Source organism: Trachurus japonicus, chromosome 16 (assembly GCF_045865225.1).
Source record: "Trachurus japonicus isolate A0001 chromosome 16, Traja_1.0".
Taxonomy (NCBI): Eukaryota; Metazoa; Chordata; class Actinopteri; order Carangiformes; family Carangidae; genus Trachurus; species Trachurus japonicus.
Window position 1 is genome coordinate 36,323,133 of NC_140922.1, and position 19,495 is coordinate 36,342,627.

Here is a 19,495-nt window from a genome sequence, read left to right on the forward strand (position 1 = left end):
AAGCTTCACCATACTTTCTGCTAGAGACTTCATTCAAATTCTAAGCTGTAGACAAACTTTTTAAGTGTTCTTCTATGACTCAGCTTATTGATGTCTTCAACAGTTTCTGATATTTGGCAGTTTTAAAATCATTAAGTTTTTTGACAAAATCCAGCTTTATAATGGGTGTGTGTTGCGTCTAACAAGCAGAGCTAGAGTGGTGACATCGTCAGCCAGAGTGGAGAGAGGCAAATAAACATTCTAGAGTTTTTCTGTCTAAACTGTCAGCACGGCCACAAATTAAACTCTAGACACATTATTTTCTCCAGTTTTGTAGCCACACTGGTCAAAAATGCAAAGAGACTTAGATAATAATTTAAAATATTTTTTAAATGCAGCCAGGGAGCTCTCTGCTCTCATTCAGCCCAATGCATTTTTTTCACAGCAGCAGGAGAAGGAGCTCAACTTTGTAACTTGCTGTTAAGTGCTTTTTAATTTGTTTTAATTCACCCAAAAATAGTCACAGGTCACAAAAAAGTCCTCTTCTTACTTGGTGTGGCTAATTTCTACTCATTTCTCCTTATTTTAAGCATCATTGAAAAATCTCACATTCATCAAAGTCTCAACCTCTCTTCTTGACAACTCCACTGTAGTGTAGTGGGTAAGGTGGCCACTTGCCAACCCCAAGGTCACTGGTTCAAATCCAGACTGAGCAATCTTGTTATGTTATGTTGAATTCTGCTCTCCTCCCCCACCTTCAATTGGTTACAGGTGTTCGTTAAGAGACTGATTAATTGCTACTGCCACCGTATGCAGCACATCATGACATTACGATGACAACATGCTTATGTCTATGCTCTCTGTGGCGAAGCGGCAGAGTAAAGGTTTACTGATCATGAGGTTGTGGGTTCGATTCCTGCCTCGGTCATGTCATTGCTTGACTTATGATTCCAATTTTGTAATTCACTGGAATGGGCATTATACTTTGTTTGAATTCACCAAAAAATAGTCACAAGTCACAGAAAAGTCCGTGAGCCTCTTATACAGGGATTTCTTTTACCTATCTCTCATTGAATGTAACTATGGTGAAGTGGTTAGATCACTGGGCTGAAGACCTGAAGGTTGCTGGTTCAAATCTTGCCTCAACAACAATTATAGTGAATTATTTTCCCAGTCGTCCTCTGTTGACTTCTGATAACTTGCTTCATGTTGAAACTGCTGCTCTCAGCCTGAAATTCACAGAAATTTTCATTGTAAGTCATTCAAGCTTGACTCTCAAGCTTTCTTGGTGTTGACACAGTGTGTTTCCAACAGGTGCAGCTTTGGGCTCGTTAACTTCAGAGTGAGTGCAGCTCATCAACAGACAACAGTCTCTGCAACTGTGTGTGCACTGTGGCCTAGAGGCAGAGTGAAAGTCTACTGACCATGAGGTTGTGGGTTTGATTCCTACCTCGGTCAAACATTTGTATGGTGATCACTGCTTGCACTGTTTGCTAATTCTGCAACAGCGTTCAGCTGCTTTCAGCATTCACACGCATTTCCACCAGGAAATGCTACTTTATCTAGTTTCCATTGTGGTCCTATTTGATGGTAGTCTCTCTACCTGTCTGTCTCTCTACCTGTCTCACCTGTCTCACCTGTCTGTCTCTCTCTCTACCTGTCTCACCCCCAGGTGGCGGGCAGGAAGGGTTTCCCTCACGTCATCTACGCCCGTCTGTGGCGTTGGCCCGACCTGCACAAGAACGAGCTCAAACACGTTAAGTTCTGTCAGTTCGCCTTCGACCTCAAGTACGACAGCGTGTGTGTCAACCCCTACCACTACGAGAGGGTGGCGGCCCCGCCCACAGGTAGGCTGCGGCCACGCCCACTGAGGTCACACTGGCCACGCCCACTGAGGTCACACTGACCACACACAGCTGCAAATCTATTTCCCAACTGGGACAATAAAGATAACTTTGAACTTTGAACTTTGAACACACTCACACCTGTTGATAGACAGAATCTCCTTGTTGTTTACATTCTACTTCCGGGTAGAAAACCAGCTGTAATTTGAATGAGAACAATAGTAACGAACGAGAGTTTAGCTATATATCATATTTTTCATGCCCTATCACCGTTTAGACAAATCTGAAATGATTGAAGAAACATTACTATTTCTGTGTGTGTGTTTTGTGTTGCTATGTGTTGTATTTATTCAGTTTGGGGGAATCACGGTGTCTAGAAAGCATCAGTGGCTCAGCTGACAGGGACAGCTAACGGTAGCTAAGCTAACGGTAGCTAAGCTAACAGCAGGACGTCAGCTGTTAAAACCCTCCCGTTGTGGGACACCACATGAAACTACTCCAGTTAGCTCAGTCATGTTGGAACTCAGATATCCGCTGGAGAAAATATTTGTTCATGGAGCGTTTATTGAGTCACTGAGTTATTAAAGTTAAACAGGTAGCTAACCGTTAGCCCGGCTAATCTATGATAACCATGACTAATTACAAAAATGTGCTCACATAAATAGTAATGTTTGTCCAATCATTGGTTTTATAGACTTTACAAACATCAGATTAGTCTAAACGGTGATATAGTGACATGAAAAATTAGATAAATATAGAGAAACTCTCGTCCGTCACTATTGTTCTCATGCTGGTTTTCTACCAGGAAGTAGTTGTAAACAACAAGGAGATTCGTTCTGTTGACAGCTGCTGTCTCTCCTCAGGCGCTCCATCTCTGGTCAAGGAGGAGTTCATCCAGGACTGTCTGCAGATCGAGCTGCCCCCCCCCCACCCTGAGGCCTACCCCCAGCCCCCCCCCGGCAGCAGATATCCCAGCATGCCTCTGTCTCCTCCAGGTCTCTGTCTCACTCACCTCCTATCGTCAGACTTCCTGTATGAGCTGTAAACACACTGGATGAGTCAGAGCTGTGCAGCAGATTGATACAGTATACAGGTATCCCAGAATGCATTTCACTCCAACAGAGAGCGGTAGCAGTGTCACTACCCGATTTGTGACAAAACTGGTCTGCGCTAGAGCACTGGAAAAGAGAGTAGCGACAGCATTGGTCAAGTGTCAACGCCCCCTGGTGGTGGATGTGGGTTTTGCAAATGCGCCCAAGAGCTGCATCTCTGCAGTGTTGGTGAATGAGCAGTGTGGTGTTTTCAATAATTTAAGGACATTTATAGATCACCCACGTTAATAGCATCATCGTGGACCCTTTTACAGATAAATATTAACATAGTGGCCATTAATTGTTGTGTCACGAATGCTTGCTGTTTTAAATGATAAAGATAAGTCCACTAAAGGGTCATACTGTAAGTTTGCGCTCTAAATTCAACTGTGTTAGCTAACTGTTCGCCACTTAAGCCTGTGTTTTCTTTAGTTTGTTTGTTTTGGTCAAGCAAGTTATTGTGCTGCTGGCTTTTATTTTATTTCCATGCGAGGTTTTTTATGTTATTTATTTTGACAGCTGGTGGTTGCTTAGCAACGGTAAAGCGTTCGCTCGTCCCCTTCTGTGTTTGTCCGCTGTGTGACCGGTACGTACTGTAAACAGCTCCGTATGTTTTTATTAATTATCATTTTTTTAATCAAAATTGGAGGAAAAACTTCACATAATACGTTTTGGGTTTGATTTTGTCACATTTTGTAATGGTTTTTAAGTGTTGTCATCTTTTATTTTGGCTGTTATATCTATGTTTATAAAAAAAAAAACAGTTGTTCACATTAGTGTTACAATTTAAATTTTGAAATAAATAAATTATAAGCATAACTTAATATGACCAAGGCACCTAAAAGCAAAAACACAGCAGTTTTCATCAATTTACAAGCAAGTTGGCAACACACATACATTGGAGTGAATGGGTTTCTTGGGCGGATTTGCAACACCCACATCCTGCCACTAGGGGGAGAATAAAGTGACCACGGGAGTCTATGGTGGTGTCGCTACTCTCTTTTCCAGTGCTCTAGTCTGCGCATGCTTGGACAAACTTCATCAGGGCGCTGCCCGATTTGTGTACAATTGCAAGTCTGCTTAAAGTTCTGTAAATGTAAAATACGGTGCTGTGAAAATGATTTAAAAAAAAACGCGGATGTCCGTCATAAGACAGCCGCGGCAGACTCGTTTATTCAGTGAGTGTTGTGGTAGTTGTGATTGTTTGTGGTTGTCATGGTGATGAGGCCGAGAGTAAACACTAAAAGTCTCTACCTCTGTTCCTGTTTTCTGAGCATCAAGATCCAAACCACCACAACCAACCCTCAATTTACATTACTAATAAAGTTTAAAAAGATAAAGCGTCTGTGGCGACCACACAGGGCAGTGAAGTCAATTCAACTAAGTTTGTCCAAGTGGAGTTGCCGTACGTAGCTGTCACAAATCGGGCAGTGACAAGCAGTACTGCATCCTGCATATGGCATACTAGATTTTACATGCATTTAGGCCACATCAGTAGGCAAAGCAAGGCATCTTTATTTCTACAGCGCATTTCATACCAAGGCAACTTAATGTGCTTTACATAAAGACACAGGGTATCCGCGGGGTCTTTAAAAGTATTAAAAGGTGATAAATCAATTTTGGGAAAATTAAGACCCTTAAAAAGTATTAAAAACTCTTTTCACAACTTTATAAAGTCTTACATTTTGAATTTTGAGGGTATTTTTTCTGAATTAGCTGTCCAAGAGTTTGAGTCCTAAAAAACATTGTGAAAGTGTGTGAATTTATTCATTTGATTAAAAAACAAAGATGAACCGGTACACATTGAGAGTGGAGCAATGTTTTTTTTTTATAAACTCTGCCTTTGATTTATTATCCTTGAAATCTGTGATAAAGACTATAAACCACTATGATACAAGTTAAACTAAAACTGTTAAGTTAAAAGTGTCACTGATGTAAATGGTTACAGCTTGAAGTGGTGGTGAGGTATTAAAACATATTGAGAAGGTCTTGAAAAAGTCTTAAAAAGGTATTAAAATTAACTTCAAGATTCCTGTATAAACCCTGAGACAAAACATTAAAAAAAGAAGCATAAGACAGAATAAAAACAAACACTGAAAACAGAGTTAAAATCAAGAGCAAATAAAAGAAAATAGATAAAGTTTTAAGTTCTCAGCTATAAGCGCGTGAAAAGAGAAATGTTTTTAACCTGGATTTAAAAGTGCTTACAGTACGTACTAGCAGGAGAGTATGAGGTTTTGAAGACGATGTGAGGATGACCTCTGACCTCTGACCTCTGACAGGGTTTCTGCAGGTCATTAAAAAGCATTAAAAGTCATTAAATATATTTTGCTAAAATTAAGGCCTTAAATGGCATTAAAAGGCATTAAACCCGATTCTAAAAGGCATCAAAAAATTGATTGATTCATACAGTGAGATTTTGATATCATTACATCCCTATAGAGCACAAAGAGCAGAAAAATATGGGGATTATCCACTTAATCTACAGTAAAATTAAACGTGGGTGAAAAAATTGAGAATTTTCTAAATTCATATTTTTAGGTGGTGGCAGGCTACTGTTGACTTTTTTTTTTTTTTTTTATCGCTCTCAGTAAAAATTGGAATCGGTGGGTCAGGCTTTTTAAAAATCGGTGATCGGCCAGAAAATTGCAGTCGGTGCAGCACCTCTATTGGTGTGATAAACATGCAGAACCAAGTAATTGGGTGTGTGTATGTGTATATAGGTAAGTGTATGTACGCACATGTATAGTATTTGCAGTCACGGGCATTAAAAATGTTTGAAATGGCGTTAAAAAGGGCATTAAAATGCATTAAATTAGATTTGCTGGTACCTGCAGAAACCCTGTCTGACCTCTGACCTCTGACCTCTGTCTGCAGGCAGCAGCTCCATGACCAGCGGGGGGGGCGGAGCCTGTGGCAGGAGTCTCCTCCAGATCGCCCCCCCTCCTCAGACCCCCGACCCCAACCCCCCCCACAGCCCCCGGCCTCCTCACCCCCCCACCCCCACCCCCATCCCCACCCCCCCTCAGCAGCAGCAGCAGCAGCAGCAGCAGAGCCCCCCCCCAGCAGGTGAGTGAGCAGCTGCAGCATCAACAGGTGTCAGTACTGCATCAGTAATAGAACTACAGCCAGTGGTGTAGTCTATGTGATACTCAGGTTTACTCAGTATAAATATATAATATAGTCAGTACAACTAAACTATCTAACTAAAGTAAATGTCAGTGGTTCTCAGAGTGGGGGGGTTGACAGGGTTCAAGGGGCTCCACTACTTTTTATTCACATTTTAACACTTTTTACTAGAATTTTTTCCCTTTTTTTTTTTTTTCAGAAATGTTATCACTTTTTAAATTAATTGTTTCACTTTTTTTTATTTTTTTTATTTTACCACTTTTCCTAGAATTTTTTTCAAGAAATGTTTACCCCTTTTTGTATTTGCCCCTTTTTTTGAGAGAGATAAATTTTGCCACATTCTTCTATATTTTTTGGAGAAATTTTACCACATTTTCTAGAATTCTTTTGAGAAATTTTACTATTTTTTCACAATTTAAAAAAAAAACTTTTTACAATTTTTTTTTTTTAATTTTACCACTTTTGTCTCAAAAAAACTTATTTTTGTTTATTTTTTGACATCGTACCACTTTTTTCTAGAAATGTTTCAACTTTTTTTGTAAGAAATTGTACCACTTTTTTCCAGAAATTTCTCTATAATCTAAATCAAAAATGTAGCTAGGCCTAATTTAAAGGTACATTGATAGTTTGTGTATTTCTGGTGTTTTGTGGTCTAGTTCGTGGTCTAATTCCTTGATATAAAAAGTTAGAGAAGCAGCGTCTATGTGATACAAGTATGAACAGTTTACCACCTAGAAAGCAGTTTACCACAGTTGCTACGGTAACCAGCTGTGTCCCGTGTCCCTGCAGCCACCTGGTCAGGTAACGGCCACGCCCCCTTCAGCCCGGCGCCGCCGCCTCCACAGAGTGGGCGGGGCCACCAGCAGCCGCCGTTACATCACCACCACCACGGCCCCAACACACACTTCTGTACGTGACGTTCATGTTTTTATTTTAATGGCAAAATAATATTTTATTCATAAGCAGAAAATGTTCCTTTCCTCATTTTCTGCTTCAACTTAATTCACTTTATGAATCCTCCTGCTTAGAAATAAAAAGAATACACAACTTCTTAACTTAGGGCTGCAACTAACAATTATTTTCATTATCGATTAATCTGTTGATTATTTAAATGATTCATCGATTAGTTGTTTGGTCAATAAAATGTTAAAAAATGTCTAAAAACATCAATCAGTGTTTCTCAAACCACCAGACGACATCGTCCTCAAATGTCTTGTTTTGTCCACAAACCAAAGAGAGACTCAGTTTATTGTCATAAAGGAACAAAGAAACCAGAAATATTCACATTGAAGAAGCTGAAATCAGAGAATCTGGAGCTTTTTTTCCTTTAAAAAACGACTCAAACTGATTATTAGATCATCAGAATAGTTGAAGATTAATTTAATAATCAATTATTGTGCGATTAATCCATTAATTGTTGCTGCTCTACAGTTTTTAGATAACTATGAAAAGGTATTTGATGTACTCCCTGGCATTCAATGAAATTTATGAGAGATTGTTAAATACATTTATGTGTTGACATAACAATTTTATATTGTGCTATTAGTATTTATATATTTATTGTGTTTTCTATTATTTCATTTTTATTTTATCTGAGATCTTGGAAATGTTTTCTGTATTGTATTGTATTGTGTGTTAGTGTTTGACATCATCTGTAAATTAACTATTGAAATGAAGTTTAAGTTTACTAAGTTAACTTTAAGTCTGTTCTGCAGGGTCACAGCACCACAGCTCCGCCCCCTACCCACAGCCGGTATCCAACCACCCAGGTGAGACAGCTGTCTGTCTGTCTGTCTGTCTGTCTGTCTGTCTGTCTGTCTGTCTGTCTGTCTCACCACCTGTCTGTCTCTCTACCTGTCTCAGGTCCAGAGTTCTGGTGCTCCATCTCGTACTTTGAGCTGGACGTTCCGGTGGGAGAGATGTTCAAGGTTCAGTCCGACTGTCCCGTGGTGACGGTGGACGGCTACGTGGACCCGTCCGGAGGAGACCGGTTCTGTCTGGGTCAGCTGAGCAACGTGCACCGCACCGCCGCCAGCCACCGCGCCAGGTAGACCGGTCTAAACCAGTATAAACCAGTCTAAACCGGTATAAACCAGTATAAACCAGTATAAACCAATATAAACCAGTATAAACCAATATAAACCAGTATAAACCAGTCTAAACCAGTATAAACCCGTATAAACCAGTCTGTCTGGGCCAGCTGAGCAACGTGCACCGCACCGCCGCCAGCCACCGCGCCAGGTAGACCGGTCTAAACCAGTATAAACCAGTATAAACCAGTATAAACCAATATAAACCAATATAAACCAGTATAAACCAGTCTAAACCAGTATAAACCCGTATAAACCAGTCTGTCTGGGCCAGCTGAGCAACGTGCACCGCACCGCCGCCAGCCACCGCGCCAGGTAGACCGGTCTAAACCAGTATAAACCAGCATAAACCGGTATAAACCAATATAAACCAATATAAACCAGTATAAACCAGTATAAACCAGTATAAACCAATATAAACCAGTATAAACCAATATAAACCAGTATAAACCAGTATAAACCAATATAAACCAATATAAACCAATATAAACCAGTCTAAACCAGTATAAACCGGTATAAACCAGTATAAACCAGTATAAACCAATATAAACCAGTCTAAACCAGTATAAAGCAGTCTTAACCAATATAAACCAGTATAAACCAATATAAACCAGTATAAACCAGTCTAAACCAGTATAAACCAGTATAAACCAATATAAACCAGTATAAACCAATATAAACCAGTATAAACCAGTATAAACCAATATAAACCAGTCTAAACCAGTATAAACCAATATAAACCAATATAAACCAGTATAAACCAATATAAACCAGTATAAACCAGTATAAACCAGTATAAACCAGTATAAACCAATATAAACCAGTATAAACCAATATAAACCAGTATAAACCAGTATAAACCAATATAAACCAGTCTAAACCAGTATAAACCAATATAAACCAGTATAAACCAGTATAAACCAGTCTAAACCAGTATAAACCAATATAAACCAGTCTAAACCAGTATAAACCAGTCTGACCAGTATAAACCGGTTTAAACCAGTCTGACCAGTATAAACCAGTATCCACCACTTTCCGGAGAACGACACTGGATGTTGCCATGACACTCCATTCATTACATTTTAGATTAACGTTAGCTGGGCTAACCGTTAGCCGTTAGCAGTGTCTTAAATAACTCAATAAACGGTCCAGTGGATATCTTAGTTCCAACATGACTGAGCTAACTGGAGTAGTTTCATGTCGTGTCCCACAACGGGAGGGTTTTAACAGCTGACGTCCTGCTGTTAGCTTAGCTGCTGCTGTTAGCTGTCAGCAGCAGCAAAGCTAACAACTACGATAACCATGACTAATTACAAACACGTGCACACAGAAATAGTAATGTTTGTTCAATAATTAGTTTTATAGACTTAACAAACATCAGATTTAGTCAAAACGGTTTTGGCAGCCCGGAGCCCCCACATTTGGTACCTACACCGGTGGCTAACGCTACCAGTTAGCCGCTAACGCTACCAGTTAGCCGCTAACGCTACCAGTTAGCCGCTCGCTAGAACCGGTGGCTAACGCTACCAGTTAGCCGCTAACGCTACCAGTTAGCCGCTCGCTAGAACCGGTGGCTAACGCTACCAGTTAGCCGCTCGCTAGAACCGGTGGCTAACGCTACCAGTTAGCCGCTCGCTAGAACCGGTGGCTAACGCTACCAGTTAGCCGCTCGCTAGAACCGGTGGCTAACGCTACCAGTTAGCCGCTCGCTAGAATGCTACTAAAACCCACTTCCGTTGTGGTGTGACGCAATGGATCATGGGGAAATAAAGTGGTGGATAAACCAGTCTGACCAGTCTAACCAGTATAAACCAGTCTAACCAGTCTAACCCAGTCTAACCCAGTCTAAACCGGTCTAAACCGGTCTAATCCTGTCTCCTCTAGGCTCCACATCGGCCGCGGCGTGCAGCTCGAGTGCCGCGGCGAGGGCGATGTGTGGCTGCGTTGCCTTAGCGACCACTCGGTGTTTGTCCAGAGTCTGTACCTGGACCGCGAGGCGGGACGCGCCCCTGGAGACGGCGTCCACAAGATCTACCCCGGCGCCGTCGTCAAGGTGGGCCCGCCGTAGCCATGGCAACCGCATCGCCGGATCGCCACGCGTCTGTGTGTCTCACCTCTATGTGTGTGTGTGTGTGTGTGTGTGTGTGTGTGTGTGTGTGTGTGTGTGTGTGTAGGTGTTCGACCTGCGTCAGTGCCACAGACAGATGCAGCAGCAGGCGGCGGCGGCTCAGGCAGCGGCGGTCGCAGGTTCGATTCCCGGAGCAAATGGTGTGGGAGGGATCGCTCCTGTCAGTGAGTAGCTGTCTGTCCGTCTGTCTGTCTACACACCTTTACGTGTCACAAGAGTGTCTATCAGGTGTGTGTATGTACGTTTAAATTAGGCGTACATTTTTGAAAATTGTGGTAAAAATTCTCACAAAAAAGTGGTAAAATTTCTCAGAAAAAGTGGTAAAAATTAAAAAATAATAATAATAATTTTAGAAGAAAAAAATTTCTTGAAGAAATTCTAGGAAATGTGGTAAAATTAAAAAAAAAAAAAAAGTGGTAAAAGTAAAAATAGTATATAGTAAATAGTAAAAAGTAAAAAAAAAAAAAAAAAAGGGGGGCAAACAATAATACAAAAGGGGTAAAAATTCTTAAAAAAAAAAAAAAGGTAAAAAGTAGAACAGAAAAATTGAGAAGAAACTGGTAAAAATTCCCCAAAAAATTATTGGAAAAGTAGTGAAATGTAAAAAGAAAAAGAAAAAAAATGAAAACAATAATTAAAAAAGTTTTAAAAAATTCTAGGAAAAAAGTGGTAACATTTCTTGAAGAAATTCTAGGAAAAGTGGTAAAATTAAAAAAAAAAAAAAGTGGTAAAAGTAAAAATAATATATAGTAAATAGTAAAAAGTTAAAAAGGGGGGCAAACAATAATACAAAAGGGGTAAAAATTGAGAAGAAACTGGTAAAATTTCCCCAAAAAATTCTCGGAAAAGTAGTAAAATGTAAAATTTCTCAGAAAAAGTGGCAAAAATTCTAAAAAAAAAAAAAAAAAAAAAAATGTTTTTTTAAATTTTGGAAGAAACTGGTAAAATTTCTTGAAGAAATTCTAGGAGAAGTGGTCAAATAAAGATAAAAAAAAAGGTGGTAAAAGTAAAAATAGTATATAGTAAATAGTAAAAAGCTAAAAAGGGGGGCAAACAATAATACAAAAGGGGTAAAAAAAAAAGTAGAACAGAAAAATTGAGAAGCAACTGGTAAAATTTCCCCCCAAAATTCTCGGAAAAGTAGTAAAATGTAAAAAACAATAATTTAAAAAGTTAAAAGATTCTAGGAAAAAGTGGTAAAATTTCTCAGAAAAAGTGGTAAAACTTATTAGAAAAAAAAAAAAATTCTTGAAGAAATTCTAGGAAAAGTGGTAAAATTTCAAAAAAGATAAGAAGTGGCAAAAGTAAAAGTATAGAAAATAGTAAAAAGTGGTAAAGTGGTAAAATTAAAAAAAAAAAAATCTGTGTCAGCATTCATACGTCACTCCACCGTGAGAAGTGGGAGGGGCTGGGCTTTTTTTTTGCTGGTTGCCATGGTGAATCATGTTATCTTTGTTCCATTGATGAGAGCTTTTAATCTCCCTGTAACTCAGGGTCAAGTTACTCAGAGTTGATTGAACCAACTGTTATCACCTGTTCTGAAACCCTAAACTCTGAGTTTCCTGTCTCAGAGTAGATCAACTCAGAGTTCAGGATTAGACTCAGAGTTTGTTGAACCTGCTTTGTGAAACGGACCCCTGGTGTGTTGAGTCTACCAGCTGTTGTGTTGTGTTGTGTGTCCCCCCCAGCAGCAGGTGTGTGCGCGGCAGCAGCGGCCGGTCTGGGCGTGGACGAGCTGCGGCGGCTGTGCCTGGTGCGCCTGAGCTTCGTGAAGGGCTGGGGCTGCGACTACCCCCGCAGCAGCATCAAGGACACCCCCTGCTGGCTGGAGGTCAACCTGCACCGAGCGCTGCAGCTGCTGGACCAGGTGCTGCACACGCTGCCCCCGCACACGCTGCTGACGCACACACAGCACACACTCTGATGAAGCCCCGCCCCCCTCCCCCAGACAATCAGCCAACCAGAGGATGGCCTTAAAGGGAGAGTTCAACATTTAGTCAAATTGGCCCATCACCATAATCCCTATAGTCATAGCAGCAGTAGGTTCGTTACCTTTAATTGTCGGTGCAAGCTGTTTTTAGAACGGTGGAGCAGAGCCGTGAGCTGCTCAGAGCTACGCTACGGAGGCTCATTATGGGATTTCTTGGTTTCCTTCATCAAACTCCACAACGCTCTGGTGGACAATAGGGCTGGGATGATATGCTTTTCTCCCGATTCAATTCTTCTACGATTTTTTGGATGGCGATTCGATCTAAATTGGGATTCTACGATATTGCAGATTTTCTCAATTTTTAGTCTGTATTTTTAATATTTATCTGCACACAAACACTGTAGGAGCCTATAAATTAACATACTCCATTATAAAGTGAACTTAAACCCTTTTCAAAACCTGGACTCTCTGTATGTAAAAAAGGCGAACAAATGCACATCGCACAATATTTTAAAAAATGTAAAAAAAAAAAAAAAGAAAAGAAAAGAAAAAATCGATTTTTGAAAAAAAAATCGATTTAAAAATCATCAAAAAAGATATCGCGATATTTATGTGAAACGATTTTTTCTCCCACCCTTAGTGGACAAGTTGTGAGCTGCACATTCACCACGCTATGAGATAATAACACAACGTTACCACACAGAGTTGTTTTAGAGGGAAATACATGCAAAACCGCTTGGGGTGTGACGAGATCTCGAGATAAAACTTGACGATATTTCTCGTCGCGTTAAAAATCTGTCTCGCGAGATGTTTTTTTTATTTTTAATGTTAAAACAATGTAAAACAGGGTTTCCACTACCAGTTACCAATACAAACGCCCCTTTCCACTACACAGTTATAACTCGTCGCTGCCACTACTTAAAAAAAATCCTAGAGGAAACACTGCACATAATATTGTTTGCACTTGAAAAAAAGAAAGGCATGTTTAATTCTTTTAAATTTTATTTTAACTTTTATACATTTTAGTTTCAGTTTCAATTTGTGGAAGAAGAAGTTAAAAGCTCATGCTTACATCATGCATGTAAAGAGTTATAATAAAACATTTCAAAATGCAAGTGCAACTCGGTTAAATAAAAGTCTGTTGGTCCAGTCATATATTTTGTCATTGTAGTTTTCTTAAAATCTCGTCTCGTGAGATGAGTGTATCGTCACACCCCTAAAAACCTCTGATGCACGTTGCCTTCAGGGACAGTTTTTCATCAACAGTCTCTGCATTTCCCTCTAAAACAACTCTGTGTGGTAACGTTGTGTTATTATCTCATAGCGTGGTGAATGTGCAGCTCACAACTTGTCCACCAGAGCGTTGTGGAGTTGTTGGATTGTGTATTTGATGAGTTTGATGATGAGGGAAACCAAGAAATCCCATAATGAGCCTCCGTAGCGTAGCTCTGAGCAGCTCACGGCTCTGCTCCGCCGTTCTAAAAACAGCTTGCACCGACAATTAAAGGTAACAAACCTACTGCTATGACTATAGGAGTTATGGTGATGGGGTTAATTTGACTAAATGTTGAACTATCCTACCTTTTAAAGGGACAGTGACCGTCTCATGAATATTCACAGACTCATTAAGACGGTGAAGTGGAAACAACAAACAAGACACTGAGTTTATTTATTATCTTCATTTTCATTTTCATTGATTATCCACCAAAGATGGATCGGTGACATCATCATCATTTCCTGTTTCCTCTCTGATCCGTCACATTATTTATTCTGTTCTGTTTCCATTTCACATTTCAAAGGCTTTTATACTGAAAGGGTCTGTAACATAAAATACTTTTTTGTGATAAAACAGTTGCTGCCTCTTTGTTTCTGTTTTTCTGAGTAATTTTTTCTTTTTCAGCCTTAACAAGATTGTTTTGTGCTACATGAATATACAACAGTAAGATTTTGAGAGGAGGATTGTGGATATCTCTTTTTATCACTCTGTAAATGAGAAAATACTGTCACCAGCCCTTTAAAACATCTAATGTCTCCATGTTTTTAGTAATAAAATGTTGTATAAATGAGGCTGTGAATGATATATCAACAATCCCCTCTGTAAAAACCTTCAGAATATAGAAAGGGATCAAAGTGGAAGGTTTGGTGTGTGGAAGCTGCTGAAGTGGAGATTTCTAGCTCAGATTCTGAGTCTGAAAAACTCTTTCTGAGAAAACGCCCTTTAAAGACTTGGACTGTAAAACTACACAGATTGTTAATGTCAATCCTACTTTTAGGATTTGTTGCTATGATACAAAGGAAATGACAATTTTTGGATTTTTGGACATGGCTCAGACTAACTCCCAGTGAGTTTAGGAGAAATCTACTGATTAAATAAGACAAAATGTAATAAAATAAAAACCTTAAAGTAGATTTTCCACCATTTTTTCCCCCACTATTCAAAAAGAAGACATGTTAGGGAAGCAAAACAGCCCATAATCTCATCTTTCCCAAGTGAATGCAACGCGCCTCCGTAACTCCGTTTATGATGGAGACGAGCTGTAAACTGAAACATCTGAGTCGGGGGGGATTCTCCGCTTTCCGAGGGTCCTTGAACGCTGCATCTATGACAACAAGGGACGGGATCACGTGGTGCTGGAGCAGCCGCAGCCAGACCATAATATACAGTAATACATCCGTGAGCCAGACAGACAGCTGGAGGACTGAGCAGGAAGGTGCTGCTGGTCCATAGGAGGATGGAAGGTAAGTCCTGTTATGTTATATAATAATAATAATAATAATAAATGATCTTTATTGTTAATTCATTCATTTAAAACACACAGCAATAAGATATAAGACACATGGTTCTGAAATGGTCGTTAATGAATTTAGTAATGATGATAATGAATGACAATTAAAAAAAAAAACTTTATTAAAAAATTATATCCATAACAATACTGTTGAGCCAGGGGATGAAAAAAATAAAGTATAAATCAATGCATCGATGTAAAGAATATCAGATCATATTAATTAAATTTTAAAAATCCAAAATAAAGTTTGTTTTTAAAGCCTTTGGCATTTCTAGTCCATTGATTATTTTTGTGGATATGAAATTTACCTAAAAAATAAAACAAGTTGTACAAAAAAAATAAAATTCAATCATTTTCCATTTGGTTGTTTTCAAAGTAAAGAAAAATGTCCTTTTCCTGCATATTATGTAGCCTACTGAATGTCCAGTTTTCTCTTCAATAAAGTTTTGTACATTCAACCAAAACATTTGACAATATAAACAGTGAAAAAATAAATGCAATAGATTCATCATCATACAAGCCACAGAAATCACAACAATATCAAGTTCAAATCTTTCTAATGTTTTTTTTTTTTTGCTGGATATATTTTGTGTTTAATTTTGAAAGATATTTCCTTGATCTTATTGTTTAGACAAAATTTATTACTGATCAACCACATTTTTTCCCATTCCACATCCCTATAAAGAGATTTCCAAAATGACTTTTTATATACTTTATCCTTTCTTTCTTCCTTCCTATCTACCCCTCTCTCTCTTTCTTTCTTTCTTTCTACCCCCTTTCTCTGTCTTTTTATTTCTTTCTTTCTTTCTACCCCTCTCTATCGTGTTACACAAGCAATATTTCAACAGTTTCTTCTACCTTTTTTCTTCACTTTATTCACCTTATACTGTTCCTCGTACACGGACTGTCTTTAGGGAAAGTGCCTTCAAAGCATTCGCACCCTCGTCCTGGTATAAATTACAGAGTCATCTTAAATTGGATTATCTCCCAAGTATGGAAGATTTTAAAGCTAGGATCAAGGACTATTTGACTACTGAATGCACATGTTCTCTCACCGAACGCAGCTGGTGATTATAATGTATTGATGCGATTTGCTGTTATTGTTTTAGCTGTTTTTATGTTTGTTTTGTTGATGTTGTCTAAATGTGGATGTACTGTGCTGCTTTCTTGGCCAGGACCCCTTGCAAAAGAGATTCTGAATCTCAATGGGATTATTCCTGGTTAAATAAAGGTTAAATAAAAATAAATAAATAAATAAATACTCTTAGTTGCTATAGCAGCTCTCTAGCGCCATCCTGAGGGGAGTTTCCTAACTTCAGGATCAGTCCAAATCCTCTCTGCTTTCCCTTGACTCTCATAATTATCATAGATGCTTCCCAGTTGTTTCTGCTCTTCTCCTATAATCTTACTGACCAAACTCTGCACATACGTCGTAACTCTGAACTCTTTTTACAAGACTTCATCACTTAACAAGAGTTCAGTTTCCTGATAAGATGCAAAACGCTGCACTGCCTTTTTTTTGTTGTTGTTCAAAGTAAAACTCAAAGTACAACTAGAAAAAGAAGCATTTCCAGCAGGAAATGCGTGTGAATGCTGAAAGCAGCTGAACGCCATTGCTGAAGAAATGCTGAATAAGATGAAGAAAAAAGGTAGAAGAAACTGTTGAAATATTGCATGTGCAACACGATAGAGAGGAGTAGAAAGAAAGAAAGAAAGAAAGAGAGAGGGGTAGATAGGAAGGAAGAAAGAAAGAAAGAAAGGATAAAGTAAGTAAAAAGACAGAGAGGTAGAATGAAAGAAAGCCAGAGGGGGATGGATAGATAGAAAGAGACAGAGATAGAGAGAGAGGGGTAGAAAGAAAGAAAGAAGAAAATAGACAGACAGGCAGGCAGATAGAACGATAGATAGATAGATAGATAGATAGATAGATAGATAGATAGATAGATAGATAGATAGAACGATAGATAGATAGATAGATAGAACGATAGATAGATAGTAGATAGATATATAGAGCGATAGATACTGTAGATAGATAGATAGATAGAACGATAGATAGATAGATAGATAGAACGATAGATAGATAGTAGATAGATATATAGAGCGATAGATACTGTAGAGAGATAGATAGATAGAACGATAGATAGATAGACAGATAGATAGATAGATAGATAGATAGATAGATAGATAGATAGATAGATAGTAGATAGATAGAGAGATAGATAGATAGAACGATAGATAGATAGATAGAACGATAGATAGATAGATAGAACGATAGATAGATAGATAGATAGATAGATAGATAGATAGATAGATAGATAGATAGATAGATAGATAGATAGATGTCCTAGGCTCCACCTGTAATTGCACTATTTATATTTCAGCATTCACACTACGGTAATTAAAAAGAGTTCCTAAGTAATTCAGTGTATCAGTTTATGATGATTGTTGTCCATTCATGTGTGTAATGAGCTGTTTAAGTTACCTGTGTGTGTGTGTGTGTGTGTGTGTGTGTGTGTGTGTGTGTGTGTGTGTGTGTGTGTGTGTGTGTGTGTGTGTGTGTGTGTGTGTGTGTGTGTGTGTGTGTGTGTGTGTCTCTACAGGTGATGAGCATCAATGATGTCGTGTCGCCTTCAGCTCAAACAACGCTAAAGACCTTCAGTCATGTAAACAGTCGACCACACCTCAGCCTTGTGTTTTTAGACCCAGCTGTTGTCCTTACTGCTTTGTTATTGTTGTATCATCCTTATTATAATTAAAACTATTTCATCTTTTATTTGTTTCATCATCACTATGATCAGTCTTTTGTCTTCAGAAACTTCCCATTGAAAGGCATTAAAATATATATTTTCATAAAGTTGACTTCTGCTCCTCCATTTATCAACATATTGTCTATTTTCCATTTATATATATAACACTTCTGTGAGAGCCAAAGTCATCATTGCATACTTAATAATTGTTGGTTTATGATACATGTTGGTTTTGCTGTTAGTAGCAGATGTTTAGTATATTGTGGGTGTGTACGAGGCCTGTAGTGGTAAAATCTGCCTCTATGGTCATGATCAATGAGATGTAACTCACAGAAGAAAATGTGTATTTGCACAAAACTTCACATGTTGCTTGAAAACACCTAAATACAACTTTTCACATTGATTGATGACTAGAGAGATATAACACAAAACACAACTTTATGGCCTGCTCACCCAAAGGTAAGGTTTAAATGTGACTTTACACCGCAGCAGATAAAATGGCAGGTTTCACTGAATCATATGATGTATAAGAAAATAAGCTCAGGATTGGTAAGAAAAATATAGAACTATTCCAGGCGTTTTTAGGTCCATGTGCTCAGATCAATAAAAGTATTTAAAAAATTTTTCTCTAGTGTAACAGATGTGCACCCCGGCATTCTTGTTGTTAGCCTAAGGAGTTAAGTTCTCAATTTTTGTATTTTATTAATTTCATCTTTTGTGTGATTGGGGGAGGACCAATCATCCCTATCTGTATTGTCAGTCGAATCGTGGAAACTGCAAAAAATAAAATATCTTACCAAGAATCTAATTTGTCTTATTTTTAGTCAAAATGTCTCATTTCTAGTCAAAACAAATCTCATTCTACTTAAAGCAGAAGTAAGTGGTCCGGTCGGTTTCGCTAATGCTGCGTTCCAGGCAGGCTTTTGAAATTGTAAATTACAGCTTCAAGTCACAACTTACGACTTTGTAGCGTTCCAGGCAACCCACTCGTGTTTTTCCGACCTGTTTTACCTGTGAAAGTCACTATAACGGCCACTCGTAACTTCTGACCCGTGAACTCGTACCAGATCAAACTGGTACAACTTCACAGGTCGGAAAAACACGAGTTTCCTTGAACGCACCATAACAGTCCTCGTCGCTACGTCACCACATTCACAGCGTCCCTTGGCTGCACACACAGAGAGGACTGCCCCTTTATGCCGTTCTCTCTCCTCATTGGATAAAGGCTGTAGGATACAAGGAAAGTTTTCTCCTGGGCTCAGAGCAGAGCAGAGGGACTGACAGACCCGTGTTTCAGACCAAACACTCTATTCACCACTTTATTTTCCCATGATCCATTGCGTCACACCACCCCGGAAGTCGGTTGTTTACGTAGCAACAGCTAGCGGCTAACGTAGCAACCAGACATCCACAATAGAGGCTGACATTTTATCGGGATTCCCGCGGGAGTCAATTTATTTTGAATCACGTGATCGGGACGTGACGGGAAAAAATGTAAACGGGAGTGAACGGGACCGGGAGTCAAAGCGCGACATTCAAAGAAGCACAAGCCAGGATGGTGCGCTCAAAACGGTCCAAAAATTTTAAGTGTGTGGACTGATGCACACTGCACACCCTCAGTGATCACTGTCGTGGCTACGTAGAGGTGTACCTAAATCAACATACCGGTAGGGAAACGTTTTCGGCCAGTCAGACTGACTCAGAGGAGTCAGCTGATGCGGCGGCGGCGTAATCTCCACCTCGCATTAAACAGGTGATGCAGACAAGCAAA

General features: G+C 39.1%; 1 protein-coding gene across 1 annotated transcript in view; it reads left to right on the forward strand.

Moving 5' to 3' along the window:
* The window catches only part of LOC146972841 (SMAD family member 4-like), a 23,949-nt gene extending 11,764 nt beyond the window's left edge, over positions 1-12,185 (forward strand). Inside the window, exons 2-10 of the mRNA XM_085803274.1 lie at positions 1,652-1,826; positions 2,687-2,818; positions 5,792-5,983; positions 6,833-6,952; positions 7,759-7,812; positions 7,907-8,090; positions 10,018-10,186; positions 10,308-10,425; positions 11,953-12,185. Of these exons, the coding sequence (XP_085659400.1) occupies positions 1,652-1,826; positions 2,687-2,818; positions 5,792-5,983; positions 6,833-6,952; positions 7,759-7,812; positions 7,907-8,090; positions 10,018-10,186; positions 10,308-10,425; positions 11,953-12,185 (1,377 nt within the window). The remainder of the gene's footprint in view (positions 1-1,651; positions 1,827-2,686; positions 2,819-5,791; positions 5,984-6,832; positions 6,953-7,758; positions 7,813-7,906; positions 8,091-10,017; positions 10,187-10,307; positions 10,426-11,952) is intronic.
* The last annotated feature ends 7,310 nt before the right edge of the window (positions 12,186-19,495 follow it).